Source organism: Pristis pectinata, chromosome 2 (genome assembly GCF_009764475.1).
Source record: "Pristis pectinata isolate sPriPec2 chromosome 2, sPriPec2.1.pri, whole genome shotgun sequence".
NCBI lineage: Eukaryota > Metazoa > Chordata > Chondrichthyes > Rhinopristiformes > Pristidae > Pristis > Pristis pectinata.
The window spans coordinates 81369409-81391363 of NC_067406.1; the positions used below are offsets into that span (position 1 = coordinate 81369409).

At 42.2% G+C, this 21955-nt stretch overlaps 1 protein-coding gene across 1 annotated transcript; it reads left to right on the forward strand.

Moving 5' to 3' along the window:
• Positions 1-2404: 2404 nt before the first annotated feature.
• On the forward strand, positions 2405-21241 carry LOC127585768 (stanniocalcin-2-like). Its single transcript, XM_052043441.1, has 6 exons — positions 2405-2461; positions 3717-3770; positions 17491-17650; positions 18731-18876; positions 19487-19695; positions 20714-21241. The coding sequence occupies exons 2-6, from the start codon at positions 3765-3767 to the stop codon at positions 20793-20795; spliced, it is 603 nt and encodes a 200-aa protein (XP_051899401.1). The 5' UTR covers positions 2405-2461; positions 3717-3764; the 3' UTR covers positions 20796-21241.
• The last annotated feature ends 714 nt before the right edge of the window (positions 21242-21955 follow it).

A 21955-nucleotide genomic window follows, 5' to 3' on the forward strand; every position in this document is an offset into this window, starting at 1 on the left:
CATGACAGTGAACCATACTCAAGTTTTCCTGTGATAAGATAAGTGGGCAGCAAGTTGTCTAAATGAGATCATAAAATGAAAATGGCCACAAAGATTGAGTAAAATTGGAGAAAACAAATTGTAATGAATGTAACTAGGAAGACATTGAAGTTGGCCCAAATAAAGAACTAGTATACTTAAATTTTGAAAACTAGAAGTGGCCTGCTCATGATCTTCAGGGGGTCATTCACATTAAAATGTTGTAGACACAAAATGTTATCAAAAATGCCAACAGAATTGTTTGTCTTCAACTGTAAGTTTAGTGCATAAAGCATTAGAGAGGTGGATGCATCATTGCAGTGAGCCAGATCTCATACAATGAGGTGGTGTACAGAAAGGAGAGAGAACCCTGTGCCATGGTGTCAGGACAACAAACTTTCCCTCAGTAGCAGTAAAACCAACAAGCTGGTTGATGATTCAGGAAGAGTTCATATCAGTGGTGCAGAGGTGGTTGAGAGGTTCAAGTTCCTTGGTATAAGTATCACCAGTAACTTGATGTGGTCCAGCAACATAGACACCATGACCAAGAAAGCACACCAGCACCTCTACTTCCTCAGAAGGCTAAGGAAATTCAGCAGATCTCCAAAGACTCAATGTTTACAGATGCACCACAGAAAGCATCTTATCCAAATGCATCACAGCTTGGTATGGCAGTGGGTTTGCCTGTTGCTGTGTGAATTCTAAGAATGTTGTGAACACAGCCTGGTCTATAATGCAAGCCAGCATGCACTCCATTGACACTGCCGACACTGATGTCATCACCCAGAGCTATTGACCTCAGAGAGGCTGATGTGCATATTAAGCTGTCTGTCATAGTTGACTTGTTTGAAACTGACCCAAGCTGTTCAGTCTGCTTCTCAAAAGGTTTCTGCCACCTGCCACATTAATCAATAAGGATAAAAGATAAACTTTCGTGTATAGAGGATTATGGAGATGGTTTACAACACCATAGTGGGTCAGATCTCAAACAACGTTGAGATAGAGTACAGGAAGTAGATATCGAACCTAGCAGCATGGTGAAAATACAGCAATGCTTCCCTCATATCAGCAAAACAAAAGAACTGGTGAATGACTTCAGGAAGCAGGGCAGAGTGCACACCCCTGTCTGTATCAATGGTGCTGATGTGGAGGTGATTTGAGAGCTTCAAGTTCTCAGTATAAATATTAATATTCAATTGACTTGGTCCAGCCACATAGACACAGGGGCCAAGAAAGCACATCAGTGACTCCACTTCCTCGGAAGGCCATGGAAATCCTGCATGTGCCCAATGAACATCACAAGTTTTTACAAAAGCACCATAGAAAGCATTCCTTCTGGATGCATCACAGCTTGGTATGGCAACTGCTCTGACCAAGACCTCCGGAAGTTGCAGAGAGCTGCGAACGCAGCCCAGTTTATCACGAACAACGGTCTCCCCTCCATTGACTCTGTCTACATTTGCCGCTGTCTCAAGAAAGCACCAAACATAATAGAAGTCCCCTCCCACCCTCGTCATTCTCGCTTCTCTCCCCTTCCATGAGGTAGAACATACAAAAGCGAGAATACATACCCAGCAGGCTCAAGAACAATTTCTATCCCACTTCGATAAGACTCTTGAACAGACCTCTTCTGCGATAAAATGAACTTTTGATCTCAGTCTACATCGTCATGGGCTTGCACCTTAACACTCTAACCGCTGCACTCGCTCTGTTACTTTCATACAGTATTCCGCATTCTGATTTTTTTTCCTTTAAGTACTACCTCTATTTATTTATACATTGATCTGTTTGATGACAGGCAAACAAACATTTTCACTGTATCTCGGTACATGTGTCAATAATAACCAATCACCAAATTGCTGCAAAACAAATACGAGTTAAACCAGATCTGAATGCCACATTTATTAGACAATCTTCACTGGTGATGCTGGCAGGAGCCGACATCTCTGTCGTTTATTTTTATTCATTTACGGGGATGTGGCAATAACCGGCATTGCCTGTATTTATTATTCATCCCTGATTGCCCAGGAACTGAGGAATCCATTGAAGAGAAACACAACGTTGCCGAAATGCGATACAAGCTGGGGCTATTCTTGGGGATCATTTAAAAAGCAGAACATTCCTGAAAGTGGCACGTGTATATTTGAATGTTCAGTTGATTTGGGGCGTGGGAAACAATTTAGGGAAAATAGTATAAAATGTCCCACCTGAGCGTTCTAGGTTACAGGTTGTTTGGGTGCTTCTCGAAGTAAAAGAGGAGTACTTTTGTTAGACATAGACTTCTGTTTTCTCTGAAGTGTTATCCTTCCGTAGAGATGGAGGCTCGCGTGTTGCTGCTACTTTTCACCCTGCGCTGTCTGCTCGCTGCTGCGGGGGCTGCTGATGTGACTGAGCCGCTCCACCGCCACGTCGGAGGAAGAGCGAATGCACCCGCAACGTGCAGGTGAGCGGAGGGTAGAGGCTCACCCGGACACGGAGTGGGTGACAGCTGGGGAATGCTGCAGGGTGTGCGGGACCTGAGGCAGGAGATGTGTTCACCTGTCTGCTTTGGGTCTTCCACATTCTAGTCTTTCTGCGAGAGGTGTTGAGACAATAGAGGCGGGTGGGGTACTTCCGAAATTAACTTGGTGCCTGTGTAATCTCATTGCCCGCCTGTTTTTATTTTGACATTTACACCGTGTGGCTCATCTATGCATGGAGACGGAGTCGCTCAAATGACGAAAAGGATAATAGCATCAGGATTGTTTAATGACGAGGGTTAAGTCGATCTGAATGTTGTTCGTTCATGGCACAAGTTCCGACTAGTGATAGTAAATTCATGTTTCAGTGTGTGCCAGGTCGAATGATTGTTTTTTATGGTGAGCAACAAAACCTGTGTATGATTACTCCTGCACGCAAGTCGTTTGGTGTGTTAATATTCATTTTAGCCTGTTCTGCTATTCGTTAATTAAAGCCGTCCATCTACCTCGGTGTCTTCCCACACTAATAACATCCTGTCCTTCTAGAAATCCACTTCATTAGTGAATGCAATACTATCTACCAGTGGTTCCTCTCTTCATCCTGGAGAGATTTTAGTTCTTGGCCACTCTCTAATCTTGTCCCTATCCCCTCTTGAAACCTCTACCTTTCCCTGACTCTCAATCCCACCAAATTTCCTATCACCAAATCTGGTGGAGGGGAACACCCGGTTATTTAGCCAAATCCTTGCAGGTTGATTGTTGCCCCCACATGTTCCTTTGCACCACCTGCCCTGGCCTCCCACTCAGATTTATCACCATTTTGCATTGTCTGAGCCACTTCTCAATCCATGTCAGTATTTCTCTTGAACTGTTCTCTAATTGTCAACTGACCACCTGTGCAGGTCACTGAAAGACAAAATTCAAATATACATCCACTCACTTCCCCTTTATCTATTCTATTAGTTGCATTGTCCAAGGATTCTAGTGGATCAGTCAAACATGATTATTCTATACTTCCTCTGCTGAATCCTGTTCTCCAAGGTTTTTCATTGTTGCAGGCTTCACTTTAGACTCCCCTCCACTGAGGTCAGCCTAACTGTTATTTCCCTGTTTTCTCCCTCACAGTCGAGTTGTGTGGAATGTGGAGCTGTACATAAGTGCTCAGATGTATGTTTTGGATCTGCATAATGTTTTAATACTCAGTCAGTGGTAGAAAAACACAGCATTGTTGTGTTCCAGATGGAAAGGATCACAGAGATTGAGTAACATTGCAGAAACCAAGTTGTAATGAATGTAAGTATGAAGACATTGGCCCAAATTTAAAAAAACTGGTATATTTAAATTTTGAAAATAAGTGGCCTGCTCAGATCTTCAGGGGGCTCATTACACTAAAATGTAGTAGACACAATGTTACCAAAATGCCAACAGAATGGTTGTCTTTAACTGTAAGGTGAGTGCATAAAGCATTGGGGAGATGGTTTACATCACTGTAGTGAGCCAGATGTCAAACCATGATGAGGTGCAGTACCAGAAGAGAATCTGGTGCCATGGTGTCAAAACATCAAGCTTTCCCTCAATATCAGGAAATTGAAAGAGCTGATCAATGATGTCAGGAACTAGGGAGGAGTACTATTTGTACCAATGGTGTTGAGGTTCAGGTTCCTTGATATAATTATCACCAGTAACTTCATGTGGTCTAGCAACATAGACACAAAGCCCAAGAAGGCACACTAGCACTTCTACTGCCTCAGAAGGCTAAGGAAATTCAGCAGATCTCCAAAGACCCTCACCAGTGTTTACAGATGCACCATGGAAAGCATCCTATCGAAATGCATCAGTTTAAGGCAACTGCTTTGCCCACAGCTGTGTAAATTCTAAAAGTTGTGAACACAGCCCATTCTATCATTTGCAGACCAGCTTGCACTCCATTGACAGTACTGCCTCTTCCACTGCCTCACGAAAGCAGCCAACATAACAAGAGTCCCCTCACCCTTGTCATATTCTTCTCCCTCTTCCATTAATCATTAGGTACAAACAGTTGAGAACATATACCACCAGGCTCAATGACAACTTCTACTCCATTGTTATAAAGTTCTTGAAGAAACTTCTTGTATGTTAGAGATCTCTCAATCTATCTTATCATGGCCCTTGCACCTTAACCACCTACCTACACAGCACTCTCAGTAACTGTAACACTATATTCTGCATTCTATTATTGCTTTCCTCATGTACTAACTCAATGTAAATATGCATAAAATGATTTGTGCATGATGTGCAAACAAAGCATCCATTGTACCTCAGTACATGTGACAACAAAAACAATTACCAATTAGATAAAGCCCTTGTTAGACCACATCTGAAGCACTGTAAGGGCCATTTGATTTGGACAGTCTTCAGTGGTGATACTGGTAGGACTGGACACTATTTATATTCACAGGGATGTGGCAATAATTGGCATTGCCTGCATTCATTACCCATTTGTATCCGCCCAAGAACTGAGGAATCCATTGAAGAGTGACAAAATGTTGCCAAAAGGTGATGCAAGCTGGGGCTATCCCTGAGAATCATTGAAAGGAATAACTCTCCTGAAATTGTATGTGTATATTTTAACACTCAATTGAAATGGAGCAGGTAAAATGTCTCACCTGGGCACTCTAGGTTATAGGTTTAGATGCTTCTAGAAGTAAAAAAACATTTGAACTTAATCTTCCAGCCTCTTGGTGTTGTCCTGCAGTGGAGATAGAAGTTCACACGTTGCTACTCTTTGCCCTGTGCTGTCTGCTTGCTGCTGCAGGGACTGCTGATGTAACTGAGCCAGAAAATGGTGATGAAATCTCAGTGGCTAGTGGGGTAGGGAAGAATAGTGTGGGGCAGCTTTCAAGCTGCATTCTTGATTTAGACAAGTGTCTAAATGTTCTTTTCCAGGTTTGTTGATACTAAACTAAATGGGATTGAGTCAGGAATGCAGAGGCTTCAATGGGATATGGACAGGTGAAGTGAGTGGCCAACAAGAACAATGCAGATGCAATACAATGTGGCAAAATCTGAAGTTATCCAATCAGGTGCACAAAAGCAGATTTTTAAGTGAAGGAATTGGCAAATATTCCAAGGATATCCTTGTACCCAAATCACACATAATGATTTTCTCCAACTATATGGTGTGGTGAAGCTTGGTGAGACAGCACTCAGAATGTTGTGTAGAGCTTTTGTCACCTTACTAAAAGAGACAGTAGCCATACCAAGTGCAGTAAAGATTCACTGGGTTGGCTGCAAGGATGATAGGTTTGCCACAGGAGGTTTGAATACACTCAGCCTTCATTCAAAAGTTTAGATTGTGGAGATAGCTCACTGAAGCTTTTGATAGGGGTCTACAGCTGCAGGGAGGATGTTTCTCCTGGATGGAAAGACTAGAACCAAGAGTAGGCCATCTAAAGCAAAATTGGAAAAATTCTGCATTCAGTGCTGATGCATTGTCTTTGTTCCAAGTGGAGCATCAGTGATTATCCATTGAATTCATTCAATGCTTTTTCAGCTCCATAGCATAGGAGGATAGAGCTGGTAGATTGGCTGCCTTGATCAATGAACTGCAGAACAGGCTCAGATTGTCAAAAAAAACTGCATGTACAGATGTCACTGAATTTTGGTGCAAACAGCATCACAGTGTTTGTTTTGTTGTATGACACTGAAGACAGCAGCAGCATTAGAAGTGGCACATATGGGGGGGGGAGAGAAAATCTACTTTTAGTAGTTGGGACTTCTGCCACACAGGAATACCATTAATCAGATTATCACCATTCATCAAGCAAGCCTGATGGAACCATCCAGCCCTTACCTGCAACAAGTCTGTATCCATACATTGATCAGCCAAATGGCATCAAGGGTGAAATAGACAGGTGGGCAGGTAGTGGTCTAACATTAACCAAGTTATCCACCCCCACTCAATCAACAGAAAAATGTAACTGTCAACATGGGAGACCTAAAGCAGACTAGTGAACAAATCTCCTACCTCATGTCCCACACTCGAGCATTTCTCAGCTATCACCCAGATCCTGTACAGGACAGCCTTTGCTCACTTGCATGTTGCATGTGCATTTGCCCTTCCCCAGAGTGGCTCTCCCTCCAGGGGAGGTAGGATGGAGTTAAAGTATGAGGAGTTGAGTTCAATGGGGCAAGAACAGCCAATGGGCCTACCAGCAGAGTCTTGTTTGTGGATCCTGCATGAGAGCTCCCAACCCTGCACTTCTGTCAAGTTGGAGATGAGATCTCTAAATACTGGACTGCTTATGTAGTCAAACTGAGACTCTCAGTTTGAGAGCCATTACTATTGCAAATTGTTAGAGCACAGGAGCATGCATTTCTGAAATAAGTGAGAAAGAATTTTATTGTATCAAACTACCTTCTGTTCCCTCAATCAAATAACCAATGCATAATTTTTAATTGAAGAGTGCTTTTGTTTCTAGTTGTACACTTCCCTGTATTACAAATTTCATATTCCTAGGTTAACCCTCTAAACAGATTTGCAATGCAGTTATAAGTACTGTAGGATAAACAGAGGAGGAAACGGGTGTTCAAATCAGATTCCTTGAGATTTATTGTTGCATTAACAACAATATCAAAGTTGTCACTCCATGTACTGCAGATCACATGTCAAATTAGACCATTAAGCACTGGAACCCTGAGCAGTTCCAGGCCAGAATTATGAACCACTCCACTGTGCTTTAAAACACAATGCAGGGGATAGTATTCAAAATGACTCTCCACTTCATGAAGACCAGCTCAGTTGCAGTCTCATTGTTTTGACAAGTGAAAATTAATTAAATTTGCCAGCTGCATGGCTTTTATTTAAAAGGTTTCACATGGTCATCCAAGACTGTCACATTATAACTTCATGTAGTTTCACTTCATCTAGTCCTGCAATCTGAATTAAACTATTGCAAATGACTTCAGCCAAACAAAATGACAAAATATCGGTTCCTTAAAATTTGAGACAAGATATTTATCTGTCACATGTACATTGAAACAGTGAAATACATCTTTGCATTGCTAAGAATGTTCTGGGGGCAGCCTGCAAGTGTTGCCATGCTTCTGGTGCCAACATAGCATGCCCACAGCTCCTAACCTGTATGTCCTTGGAATGTGGGAGGAAACCCACATGTACAAACTCCTTACAGGCAGCAGTGGGAATTGAACCCAGGTCACTGGCACTGTAATAGCTTTACACTAACAGCTATGCTAACAATCTATAAACCTAGAGTGCCCAGATGAGACACTTTACCTGTTCCATTTTGATGGTTAAAATATACACATACACTTTCAGGAATGTTATTAATAGACAAGTTGCAGAAGAAAACCTTTGTACATTTCCTGTTCTTACAATAAATCTGAAAATGGTGACATTTGTAATGAGAATCGAGTACTAACTTCAGAAGTTTTGATCATGCAAGCGAGAATGACTTCAAATTCACTAATTCCAGATGTTCATGGTAAAAAGTCAAATGCACCTGCACCATATCATTACTATATACCACAACAATATTTGAACAAACCCATTTCTAGACTCCTTTGTTTCCTCATTTCCAATTGTCATCCAGTTGAACATGTCCTTGAGAAATTGATTCTTCTGTTTTCTCCATTATGATACAAGAATCTTGCAATAATGCCCTCAATGCTGAACAATGAACCAAGTCAAGATTGTAGCCAACTTCTTATGGCAATAGTAATGCTGTTACCACAATCAAACAGGAACTTCACATACTCCAAATATGCCCTGATAAATAGAGGAATGATGCATTATTACACTTGGACCAGGCAACTAATGGCAGCTGCAATAGTTTCAAGTGGACTATGAAGGATAATTTGTGATTAATACATTCTACAACAGATCTGTTTGTCAAGTCCTATCCATGTCCAAGAAATATCCTCAAGCATTATTTCTCTCATCAGAAATCAGCTATGTCTCATTTGTTGGGCCTACAAAATAGGCACCACAACCTAAGTATTTGGGAGAGGTTGGGGGAAGAAGGGGGTGTGCTGGGCTTTGCCAGTAATGTTGCCCCCAGTGTTAATGGAGAGTAATTTTATCACTTATGGTTTGTGCACAGTCCTTCCCTAAAGCGTCACAAGTTCCCTTGCTGTCATGGACCGAACACAGCAAGAGGCTCCGGGTAAACTAAACTGGGACAGAGTTGTGCATTGTATCATTTGGAAGGATCTTGGTCTATTAGAAATGTGGCACCAGAATTCCAGGAATTAGTTCCTAGGGCTACATTTCAAACTTCACCTGTGATGCTTTGATTGAAGTTCAGAACTATGGTGAACAGACCCTCACTTAGTTGGAAAATCAGCAGCAATTGCAAAGTTCAGTCCTGAAATGTTGGTTTATGTCAGTTTTAGCAAGAGAAATTGTTCTGTTCCAAACTGCTGAAGAAATCAAGAACTCCCACTGCAGTGACACATCATTGTAACTCCCACTGCAGTGACACATCATTGTAACTCCCACTGCAGTGACACATCATTGTAACTCCCACTGCAGTGACACATCATTGTAACTCCCACTGCAGTGACACATCATTGTAACTCCCACTGCAGTGACACATCATTGTAACTCCCACTGCAGTGACACATCATTGTAACTCCCACTGCAGTGACACATCATTGTAACTCCCACTGCAGTGACACATCATTGTAACTCCCACTGCAGTGACACATCATTGTAACTCCCACTGCAGTGACACATCATTGTAACTCCCACTGCAGTGACACATCATTGTAACTCCCACTGCAGTGACACATCATTGTAACTCCCACTGCAGTGACACATCATTGTAACTCCCACTGCAGTGACACATCATTGTAACTCCCACTGCAGTGACACATCATTGTAACTCCCACTGCAGTGACACATCATTGTAACTCCCACTGCAGTGACACATCATTGTAACTCCCACTGCAGTGACACATCATTGTAACTCCCACTGCAGTGACACATCATTGTAACTCCCACTGCAGTGACACATCATTGTAACTCCCACTGCAGTGACACATCATTGTAACTCCCACTGCAGTGACACATCATTGTAACTCCCACTGCAGTGACACATCATTGTAACTCCCACTGCAGTGACACATCATTGTAACTCCCACTGCAGTGACACATCATTGTAACTCCCACTGCAGTGACACATCATTGTAACTCCCACTGCAGTGACACATCATTGTAACTCCCACTGCAGTGACACATCATTGTAACTCCCACTGCAGTGACACATCATTGTAACTCCCACTGCAGTGACACATCATTGTAACTCCCACTGCAGTGACACATCATTGTAACTCCCACTGCAGTGACACATCATTGTAACTCCCACTGCAGTGACACATCATTGTAACTCCCACTGCAGTGACACATCATTGTAACTCCCACTGCAGTGACACATCATTGTAACTCCCACTGCAGTGACACATCATTGTAACTCCCACTGCAGTGACACATCATTGTAACTCCCACTGCAGTGACACATCATTGTAACTCCCACTGCAGTGACACATCATTGTAACTCCCACTGCAGTGACACATCATTGTAACTCCCACTGCAGTGACACATCATTGTAACTCCCACTGCAGTGACACATCATTGTAACTCCCACTGCAGTGACACATCATTGTAACTCCCACTGCAGTGACACATCATTGTAACTCCCACTGCAGTGACACATCATTGTAACTCCCACTGCAGTGACACATCATTGTAACTCCCACTGCAGTGACACATCATTGTAACTCCCACTGCAGTGACACATCATTGTAACTCCCACTGCAGTGACACATCATTGTAACTCCCACTGCAGTGACACATCATTGTAACTCCCACTGCAGTGACACATCATTGTAACTCCCACTGCAGTGACACATCATTGTAACTCCCACTGCAGTGACACATCATTGTAACTCCCACTGCAGTGACACATCATTGTAACTCCCACTGCAGTGACACATCATTGTAACTCCCACTGCAGTGACACATCATTGTAACTCCCACTGCAGTGACACATCATTGTAACTCCCACTGCAGTGACACATCATTGTAACTCCCACTGCAGTGACACATCATTGTAACTCCCACTGCAGTGACACATCATTGTAACTCCCACTGCAGTGACACATCATTGTAACTCCCACTGCAGTGACACATCATTGTAACTCCCACTGCAGTGACACATCATTGTAACTCCCACTGCAGTGACACATCATTGTAACTCCCACTGCAGTGACACATCATTGTAACTCCCACTGCAGTGACACATCATTGTAACTCCCACTGCAGTGACACATCATTGTAACTCCCACTGCAGTGACACATCATTGTAACTCCCACTGCAGTGACACATCATTGTAACTCCCACTGCAGTGACACATCATTGTAACTCCCACTGCAGTGACACATCATTGTAACTCCCACTGCAGTGACACATCATTGTAACTCCCACTGCAGTGACACATCATTGTAACTCCCACTGCAGTGACACATCATTGTAACTCCCACTGCAGTGACACATCATTGTAACTCCCACTGCAGTGACACATCATTGTAACTCCCACTGCAGTGACACATCATTGTAACTCCCACTGCAGTGACACATCATTGTAACTCCCACTGCAGTGACACATCATTGTAACTCCCACTGCAGTGACACATCATTGTAACTCCCACTGCAGTGACACATCATTGTAACTCCCACTGCAGTGACACATCATTGTAACTCCCACTGCAGTGACACATCATTGTAACTCCCACTGCAGTGACACATCATTGTAACTCCCACTGCAGTGACACATCATTGTAACTCCCACTGCAGTGACACATCATTGTAACTCCCACTGCAGTGACACATCATTGTAACTCCCACTGCAGTGACACATCATTGTAACTCCCACTGCAGTGACACATCATTGTAACTCCCACTGCAGTGACACATCATTGTAACTCCCACTGCAGTGACACATCATTGTAACTCCCACTGCAGTGACACATCATTGTAACTCCCACTGCAGTGACACATCATTGTAACTCCCACTGCAGTGACACATCATTGTAACTCCCACTGCAGTGACACATCATTGTAACTCCCACTGCAGTGACACATCATTGTAACTCCCACTGCAGTGACACATCATTGTAACTCCCACTGCAGTGACACATCATTGTAACTCCCACTGCAGTGACACATCATTGTAACTCCCACTGCAGTGACACATCATTGTAACTCCCACTGCAGTGACACATCATTGTAACTCCCACTGCAGTGACACATCATTGTAACTCCCACTGCAGTGACACATCATTGTAACTCCCACTGCAGTGACACATCATTGTAACTCCCACTGCAGTGACACATCATTGTAACTCCCACTGCAGTGACACATCATTGTAACTCCCACTGCAGTGACACATCATTGTAACTCCCACTGCAGTGACACATCATTGTAACTCCCACTGCAGTGACACATCATTGTAACTCCCACTGCAGTGACACATCATTGTAACTCCCACTGCAGTGACACATCATTGTAACTCCCACTGCAGTGACACATCATTGTAACTCCCACTGCAGTGACACATCATTGTAACTCCCACTGCAGTGACACATCATTGTAACTCCCACTGCAGTGACACATCATTGTAACTCCCACTGCAGTGACACATCATTGTAACTCCCACTGCAGTGACACATCATTGTAACTCCCACTGCAGTGACACATCATTGTAACTCCCACTGCAGTGACACATCATTGTAACTCCCACTGCAGTGACACATCATTGTAACTCCCACTGCAGTGACACATCATTGTAACTCCCACTGCAGTGACACATCATTGTAACTCCCACTGCAGTGACACATCATTGTAACTCCCACTGCAGTGACACATCATTGTAACTCCCACTGCAGTGACACATCATTGTAACTCCCACTGCAGTGACACATCATTGTAACTCCCACTGCAGTGACACATCATTGTAACTCCCACTGCAGTGACACATCATTGTAACTCCCACTGCAGTGACACATCATTGTAACTCCCACTGCAGTGACACATCATTGTAACTCCCACTGCAGTGACACATCATTGTAACTCCCACTGCAGTGACACATCATTGTAACTCCCACTGCAGTGACACATCATTGTAACTCCCACTGCAGTGACACATCATTGTAACTCCCACTGCAGTGACACATCATTGTAACTCCCACTGCAGTGACACATCATTGTAACTCCCACTGCAGTGACACATCATTGTAACTCCCACTGCAGTGACACATCATTGTAACTCCCACTGCAGTGACACATCATTGTAACTCCACTGCAGTGACACATCATTGTAACTCCCACTGCAGTGACACATCATTGTAACTCCCACTGCAGTGACACATCATTGTAACTCCCACTGCAGTGACACATCATTGTAACTCCCACTGCAGTGACACATCATTGTAACTCCCACTGCAGTGACACATCATTGTAACTCCCACTGCAGTGACACATCATTGTAACTCCCACTGCAGTGACACATCATTGTAACTCGGAGGCCAGTAAGCAAGCAGCTCAGTGGTTGAAGTTACGGTATCTGAAACATCTTTCATATTATGCTGAAGGCATTCAAATTCAAGTGGAAAGGTCTGGTTTTGACAGTAAGCACTCTTCATAATACTGCTCCATCACCTGCCCCAAAACAGAATGGCTAATTAAATACATCCACATGACACCAAGTGACAATGAGGCAATTTCTGGCAACAAAGTTGAGGCAATTAGTGCAAATTTACCCACGCCAACAAACTGATTCAGTGCTTGGTTGTTTTAGTGGTGAGTACATACAAAAAAAATAACATTATAACATCTGTGCTGCAGCAAACAATATGTTCTGGTAACATTTTGCTTGCACATGTACAAGGATCCTTTGCACTGCAGCTCACCTGGGAACACTGCTGCTGAATCTGGACCTGATCCCAATGGCACTGCACTTCAGGAAATCTTTGAATCATTTTCCTTGGAAGGGAACAAAATACACAAGTCAAGGCATTCCCACTTCCTCTTGATCAGTTACTTCATACACAGGTGTGAGGAGAAGCTGCAGCACGTTCTAACCTTATCCAAATATCAGCCAAGTTACAGATATCTGCACAAGCTAAGTTTGTAATTAAGTGTTAATTCTGACCCATGCAAAAATCCCATGATTACGTGTCAATGTTACTGTTCATGGGCCCAGAAATCAATCCAGGAAAAAGACTTGAAACTATCTGGTCATATAGCTGTTGATGGACAAATTATTTACAGTGACTCACAGGCAAGACTAACCAGGCTTTGATTAAAGCCATCTCAGCCAGATGAAATCAGATAGTTGCTAGTCCAAATACAGTCAGGTTGCATGAAAATTGAGGGCTCTAAATCAAATTTCAAAAGCTAAAATCTCAACCTAAATTTGAACAGCTGCAAGTCCAATTCAGCAAAAGAGTCTGCTGCAACCAGAATATTCTGTCTGGAATGCAGCCATTGACAAATCATGCTCAACAGCAGATCTGGGTAGAAATTCAACCATAGGCTCGAGGAAGTATTTCTTATTACTGCTCAAGAATAGAAACACTGCACAAAATGCACAAGACTGCAGCCACTTACAGCAGAAGATCTTAAAGCTTATTCCTCAAGGTGCTCCTGACTAAGATTGAAATACAGGATGTGTCACTGACACAAATCAAATCAGTGGCAATGTTGCATGCTTAATCCACTGCTGTAAACACATTCCAATTAGCTTTGACAAATTCTATCAACTAGTTTCCCCAGCACTACAAATACATTTAGTTCTTGTATCCTGGCTCATACCCCATGCATAAATGTTCAGGAACATGGAAAACTGTCCATTAATTAGGATCAGACTAAAGCTCTGAATAGAGCCAAGAAGTGCTTTCAAGCAGAATATATAGTAAGAGAAAGTTCCCAAATAAGGCATAGACACCAGAGATGCATGTGCAAGAGAACAGAAAATTGAAGCACAGATCACAGGTAGGATCATGACTCATGGTGAGGTGTTTTTTAAAAAAAATCTGGAAATACTCAACACCAAATATTTCCATCAATGGTACCTGTCCTGCTGAGTGCTTCCAGCATTGTTGTTATTTCCAGCATCTGCGTTTTAATTTGAGAGAACTGAACATTCAGGTACTGCTGGACCTAAATGGTCAAATAGTATGCAACAGGATCTTTACTAGCATTTCTGATGACCAAGTGATGCAGATTAGGGGCTAATTATGGTATAGCACATCAGGTTCTTGGGTCAAGGACATAGTCAATGCAAATTGTTGATACTAAAATTCATCTGCCACTCACCTTCAAAAACCAGCTGGTTAATAAAAACAACTTCAGATATATTGAACAACTGAGTAATTTTATGTAATTGAACTGTACTATTTATAAAATAGTAAATCTCACATCATATTAGTCAGTGATAATAAACCTGATTCTTTTCATCAAGTCCAGGTCAGATGGTCAGCCTGTACCAGCAAGCATAGCATGTAAAATGAACTAAAGAACTTGGCCACATGCTCTTCCTTTACACTGCAAACTGGTCTAAACCAGTTAGATAAGGAAACCTGTGAACAGATTGAGTTACACTTCAGTTTTAAAGACAATGAAACTACAGCAATACAGAACCAAATATACTGCAAGTTACTGAAAGTTTACAGACATAGGTGTTTATGCAAACATATAAGCAAGTGTAAGGAAAGCTAAAACTACAAATAAAACAAGAAAAACAACACTATGGACCCTCATCCAACAGAATATGATAGATATAAGATCCACAAATCTGAGCTCTCCTGCCTTTGGACTCAACAACTTTCAGAACTGGGGCCTTGTCATTGTACCAGCTACACACCTGCCAGAAACAGATTCTTTATAATAGTTCTCAGCTTCCATTTCAAAGATACATCCAGATGTTTTAGTATTATATTTCATTGCATATTTATGTTTTGAATCAATGAACAGTAGTTTCATATGTCTTTAAATAAATCTATTTATTTTAGTTGATATTTTGACTATTTCCAACTTCCTCTGTTGATCAAGCTAGCAGAAGTTCATCAGGGTGATCCTTGGGCAGAGCAGTGGTTCCCACCTTATGTGGTCTAATTATTGCCAGCAATGCTCTCTGCCTTTTGGAAGGGTTGCAGTGGTGATGTTCACAACTGGGAGCCACACAGTTGCAAAATTCAGTGTAACCAAGGTGACAATTGTGACATACAGGCTGGGATCAACAATATTTTACCACTGTCCCACAACAACCCAGGATGGTGCATCAACTATTCATTTTATTAGTGACTTAAAGGATATGGCAGAGAAAGATATATTCATATTTTCCAGAGAGTTAATCATTGGTGGGTCACAAGTTGTTTATATGGGATGATAAAATGCAAGGGGTCATTGATAGATTGAGTAAAATTGTGGAAGACAAATTTAATATCACTATGAAGACATTCAAGTTGGCTAACATGAAAGGGATAACATGTAAATAGAAGTGACCTTCTCAAGAAGTTCAGGGGTTCATTCACACTAAGATTCAGTAGACACAAAGTATTCAACAATGCCAAATGAATCCTTTCCTTAAAGTGCAAGTTTAGTGAATAAAGGATTTGGGAGATGTTTTACACCACCATCGTGGGCCAAGTTTCAAACAACGATGAGAGAGTACAGAAAGGAAATGGAAAACCCAGTAGCATGGTGTCAAGACAGCAACCTGTTCCTCAATGTCAGCAAAACAGTGGAACCGGTCATTGACTTCAAGTGGCCAGAGTACCCGACCTGTCTACATCCATGGTGCTGAAATGGAGCTATTTGAGAGCTTCAAGTTCTGAGGTGTAAATAAATAACCAATAACTTGATGTGCTCCAGCCATGTAGAAACTGTAGCCAAGGAAGTGCACCAGCACCTCTACTTCCTTAGAAGGCTGTGGTAATTCTACATGTCCCCAATGAAATTCACCAATTTTTACATTTGCACCATAGAAAGCATCCTATCTGGATCCATCACAGCTTGGTATGCCAACTGCTTTGCACCAGAGCTCAAGGAGTTGCAGAGAGTTGTGACCGCAGCCCAGTCCATCATGAAAGCTGCCCCCCCCCCCCCCCCCATTGACTGTCTCCATTTGCCGCTGCCTTGGGAAAGCAGCGAATAAAGTCCCTTCCCACCCTGATCATTGTCTCTTCTCCACCCTTCCATTGGGCAGAACCTACAAATGTTTGAGAATACATACCACCAGGCTCAAGAACAGCTTCTATCCTGCTGGTATAAGACTCTTAATTGGACCACTTCTCTGATAAAGATGAATTTTTAATCTCTTAGTCTGCCTTGTCATGGTCATTGCATTTTAACTAACTGCTGTACTGTTACCATAACACTGCTTACTGATGTAATTTCCTTTAGTACTACCTTTATGTATTTATGTATGAAATGATCTGTTTGATGGCATGCAAACAAAGCTTTTCCCTGTATCTCGGTGCATGTGACAATAATAAACCAATTAATGACAATTAGATAAAACCCCAGTTAGACCACACCTGAAGCACTGTGTAAAGGGCACAGTTATTAGACAGTCTTCACTGGTGACACTGGCAGGAGCCGACATCTGTTTTTATTCATTCACGGGGATGTGGCAATAACCGGCATTGCCTGCATTTATTACCCATCCCTGATTGCCCAGGAACTGAGGAATCCGTTGAAGAGAAACACGACGGTGCCGAAATGCGATACAAGCTGGGGCTATTCTTGGGGATCACTTAAAAAGCAGAACGTTCCTGAAAGTGGCACGTGTATATTTGAATGTTCAGTTGAGTTGGGGCGTGGGAAACAATTTAGGGAAAATAGTATAAAATGTCTCACCTGGGTACTCTAGGTTACAGGTTGCTTGGGTGCTTCTCGAAGTAAAAGAGAAGTACTTTTGTTAGACATAGACTTTTGTTTTCTCTGAAGTGTTACCCTGCCGTGGAGATGGAGGCTCGCGTGTTGCTGCTACTTTTCACCCTGAGCTGTCTGCTCGCTGCTGCGGGGGCTGCTGATGTGACTGAGCCGCTGGGGGAGAGCGGCTCCGCCGCCGCCCCAGGGGAAGAGCAACTGTACCCGCAACGTGCAGGTGAGTGGAGGGCAGAGGCTGTCCCGGACACGGACTGGGTGACAGCTGGGGAATGCTGTAGGGTGTGCGGGACCTGAGGCAGGAGATGTGTTCACCGGTCTGCTTTAGGTTTTCTACGTTCTAGTTTCCCTTTGAGGAGTGGTTTAATTCAGAAATTAATTTGGTGACTATGTAATCTCTCATTGCCTGCTGTCTTTATTTTGTCACTTGCTCCAAGTGGCTTATCTCTGCGTAGGTACAGGCTTTAGGTTTTTAAACCTGTTCTGCCGTTCATTGATCAATGCAGTCCATTTACCGCGGTGCCATTTTCCCGCATTATCTGCATGCTGTCGTTCCAGAAACCTATTGAGTTGAATACAATACTATCTACCAGTTATTCTTTCTGCAGCCAGGAGAGAGATTATGGTGCTTGGCCACTCTCTAAAATTGCCCATATCCCCTTTGAAACCTCAACCTTTCCCGGACTCTCTCACGAGGTTTTGTATCCCCAAATCTGGGGTATGCCAGTGGTGGAGAGGGTGGACGTGAGGTTATTTAGCCAAATCTTTGCAGATTGATTTCTGCCCCTGCACAGTTCCTTGCACCACCAGCCCCAGCCTCCATCTCTGAGATTCATCACCATTTTGCATTTTTCTGAGTCACTTTTCAATCCATGTGGGTGTATTGTTATGAACTGTTTTCTAATTGTGTCAACCGACCACCCGTGCAGGTCCTGGAAAGACGACAAATCCAGCTATACCTCCACTGGCTCCCCCTCATCTATTCTCTTAGCAGTACTCTCCAAGGACTACAATGAATCAATCAAACACGATTATTCCATACTTCCTCTGCTGAATCCTGTTCTCCAAGGTTTTCATTGTTGTAGTCCTCACTACAGACTGCTCTCCACTGAGGTCAGACTAACTGGTGGTTTCCTGTTTTCTCTCACTCAAACAGTGGTGTTGTGTTGAATGTTGATTTGAACATAACTAAGATATTTTGGATCTGCCTGATACAATCTTTGTTTTAATACTCAGTGGTAGGGAAAAAAAACTGCTTTGTTGTTTTCAATAATTGAGGCAACTCTTCTGCTTCCAACAGTTGAAACAAATGCCTGTCTGCACCACATATCAGATGCAGGATGTGATACTTTTCAATGTCTGGAAAACACAACCTCTAAACTAGATGACCCCTTGCATGAAATCTGCACAGACTTTCTTCAGAATGCAGGCAATTTTGATATACAGGTGAGTTTGGAGGCATTATGATTTCACTCCTTACACTCAAATACTGAATCACTTTTGTTGTCATGGTGAATTATTTTGCAACTGGGTAAAATTTGAGATGGGAAATAGGTGTCAAAATTGCACCTTGATATTAAAATTAAGTTGCAGTAAAGTTCCTCAAAGGAAAATCATAATTCAGTCCCTATCCAGAATTGCTGTGCAAGTCATATTGGAGAATGCATGAAGATGTGTTCAGTTTATGGAAAAGGTGTGCTTGCAATGGTACATCATGCAAAGTTACCAGATAATTCTAATTGAATGTTCATTGACAAAAGTTCTTTTCAGCTTTGTCTTGAGCTTGTTGCCTTTTGGGATGAGAGGATGTAACACTGCTGTGGTGTTTCAGACTGCTGGAAGGGCTAATTTGAATGCTTGCACTTGAGGCCTCAATCTCTGCTATAGATTAACTTTGTCTGCTTGGTAGAGGTTTTTAAGTCAATACTGTATATGGAAGTTAAATAGCTCATGTGGTTAGAATGTGCTGCTGCTTCTCTTCACACCTGTGTATGAAGTAGTAACTGACCAAGAGGAAGTGGGAATGCCTTGATTTGTGTACTTTGTCCCCTTCCAGGGAAAACAATTCAAAGATTTCCTGAAGTGCAGTGCCATTGGGATCAAGTCCAGATTCAGCAGCAGTGTTACCAGATGTGCTGCAGTGCAAAGGATCCTTGTTCATGTGCAAGCAAAATGTTACCAGCAACATAACATCTGTGCTGCATCAAACAGCAATATTGATGCTTTAGTGAACACGATTGATCTTAACAAAATACATATGAATGGGTGAGTAAATATTGATTTTATTGCATGTAGTCACTACCATAAGACAATCAAGCTCCTGATTTGGTTGGAATGGTTTAACGTAGTATTTGCCCAAACTTTGTTGCCAGAAATGGCTTCATTGGCACTTGGTGTCCTGTCCTGCATTTAACTGGACAATCTGTTTTGGGACAGGTGAGGGAGTAGTATTATAAAGTGTGCTTACTGGCAAACCCTGACCTTAAATTTCAATGCATTCAGCACAATACCAAGAACATTTTGGATACTGAATTTCAACCACTGAGGTACTTGCTTACTGGCCTCCCAGCCTATATGTAATTCAAGTGGGAATTCTTATTTTTAAGCAATTTGTAACAGAACAGCTGCTCCAGCAAAATCAAAGCTCTGACCTAATAAATCAAAATTACAGGACTGAACTTTTCCCTAATTTATTTTTCAAATCAATGGCAAATCTGTCTACCATAGTTCAGAACTTTGAAACAATCCCAGGTGACATTTAGAGTACATCCCTTGCAACCTCAATTCCTGGAGTTCTGGTGAGCCACTTTTCTGATGGACAAACATTCATCCAAATAATTCCATGCCCAACTCTGTCCCAGTTGAGTTGAACTGGAGACTCTGGCTTTGAGTCTATGAACACTTTCTCAACTGAAGAAACTTGTCACACTTCAGGGAAGGATGGTGCACAAAGCCCTGAAGTGATAAACATCACACCATTACCAATAGGGGCTAAATTACCAGCACCACCCTCTCTTTCTCTCCGCCCCCCCCCCACCCCCCCCCCCCACCAATCCCTCTGTTTGGCTTGTGCTGCCTTCATTGCAGGCCTAATGAATTGTGACATGTGACTAATTTGTATTGAGATGAGACTTCTGGATGTTGATTTCAGACTTGGTTAAGACTTTGCTAGCAGTTTTTGTTTCAGATATATTGATCATTGTCCCATATGGTGCAACTTAAATCCTTTAACTGCCATGAGTTGCCTGATCCAAATGTAATGCATAATTCCTATATTTAACAGGGCATACTTGGAATATGTGAGGTTCCTGTTTGACTGTGGTAACAACATTACTGTTGCCATAAGAAGTCATCTGCAGTCTTGACTTGGTTCATCTTTTAGTATTCTGAGGGAATTATTGCTAGATTCTTGTACCATAATGGAGACAAACCTTCATCTATTACTGAAGGACATGTTCTACTTGATGACAATACCACTCAAGAAGACAACTGGAAATGAGGAAACAAAAGAGCCTAGATGCGGGATTAACTGTTGTGGTACACAGTAATGAGATGCTATTAGTGCATTTGACTTGCTTGCTGTGAATATCTGGTGTTGGTGAATTTTAAAGTCATTCATTCATGCATGATCAACTCTTCAAATGATACTTGATACCCATTTCAAATGCCACTAACTGCCCTGGATGTTTTTGATTGCTGTTAGCACAATATACCTCCCAATTTCTGATTGCATTATTTCCTGACATTGTAAGAACTGGAAAAGATGTTGTACAAATGTTTGCTCAAGTGACATTAAACATTGGTTCATTTCAATTTCATGTTATGTTTCTTTTTCCAAACTATTGGCATTTGTTGAGTTGGCATTCGTTGAGTTGGTAGTTTTCAGCTGGGAAAACTTTCAGGCTGCATCTGTACTGGTCTTCATGAAGAGAGTCATTGCAAGGAATAATTTTGCATTGTTTGAAAGCACAAGGGAATGTTTCATAATTCTGGACTGGAACCTGTTTGGAATTCCCTGTGGATAATGGTCTGATGTGGCATCTGTCATTTGCAGAGCATAGTGAGAGCTTTCCTGTTTTCAAGAGAATAAATTGGATATTCTTTGCTAGATACTTGAATACAGTTTTACCCCTCCCCTGTTCATCCTCCAGTACTTAGACCTGCATTACAAAGTTGTTGGGAACATAGTAAAGCTGGATGTTGTCATATAGGAAAACTTGTGTTTTGAAACAAAAGCAAGTTCTTCAATAAATATTACATGTTGAGTATTTGGTATGAGTACATGAAAGTAGTTGCTAATAGAAAATTCTTTGTGCCAGTAGTTCCAGAAAAATGCATGTGCCTGTGCTCTTATCAACTGGCCATACTGAAGGTTTTCAAACTAGTAGAAGTCTTTTAGTTCTACCACATAAACAATTCAGAATATAGATCTCATTAGACATCCAACTTAATAGAAGATGCAAGTGCAGAGTTGGGGCACTTCCTACTTACCCAAGATCAACAAACAGGACTGAGCTGGTAGACC

What these genes read in the sequence shown, in the direction of transcription:
- LOC127585768 (XM_052043441.1), top strand. An exon ending in ACTGTACCCGCAACGTGCAG is followed by an intron (nt 17,651 to 18,730) that starts GTGAGTGGAGGG and finishes TGCTTCCAACAG; the next exon opens with TTGAAACAAATGCCTGTCTG. An exon ending in AACAAAATACATATGAATGG is followed by an intron (nt 19,696 to 20,713) that starts GTGAGTAAATAT and finishes TATATTTAACAG; the next exon opens with GGCATACTTGGAATATGTGA.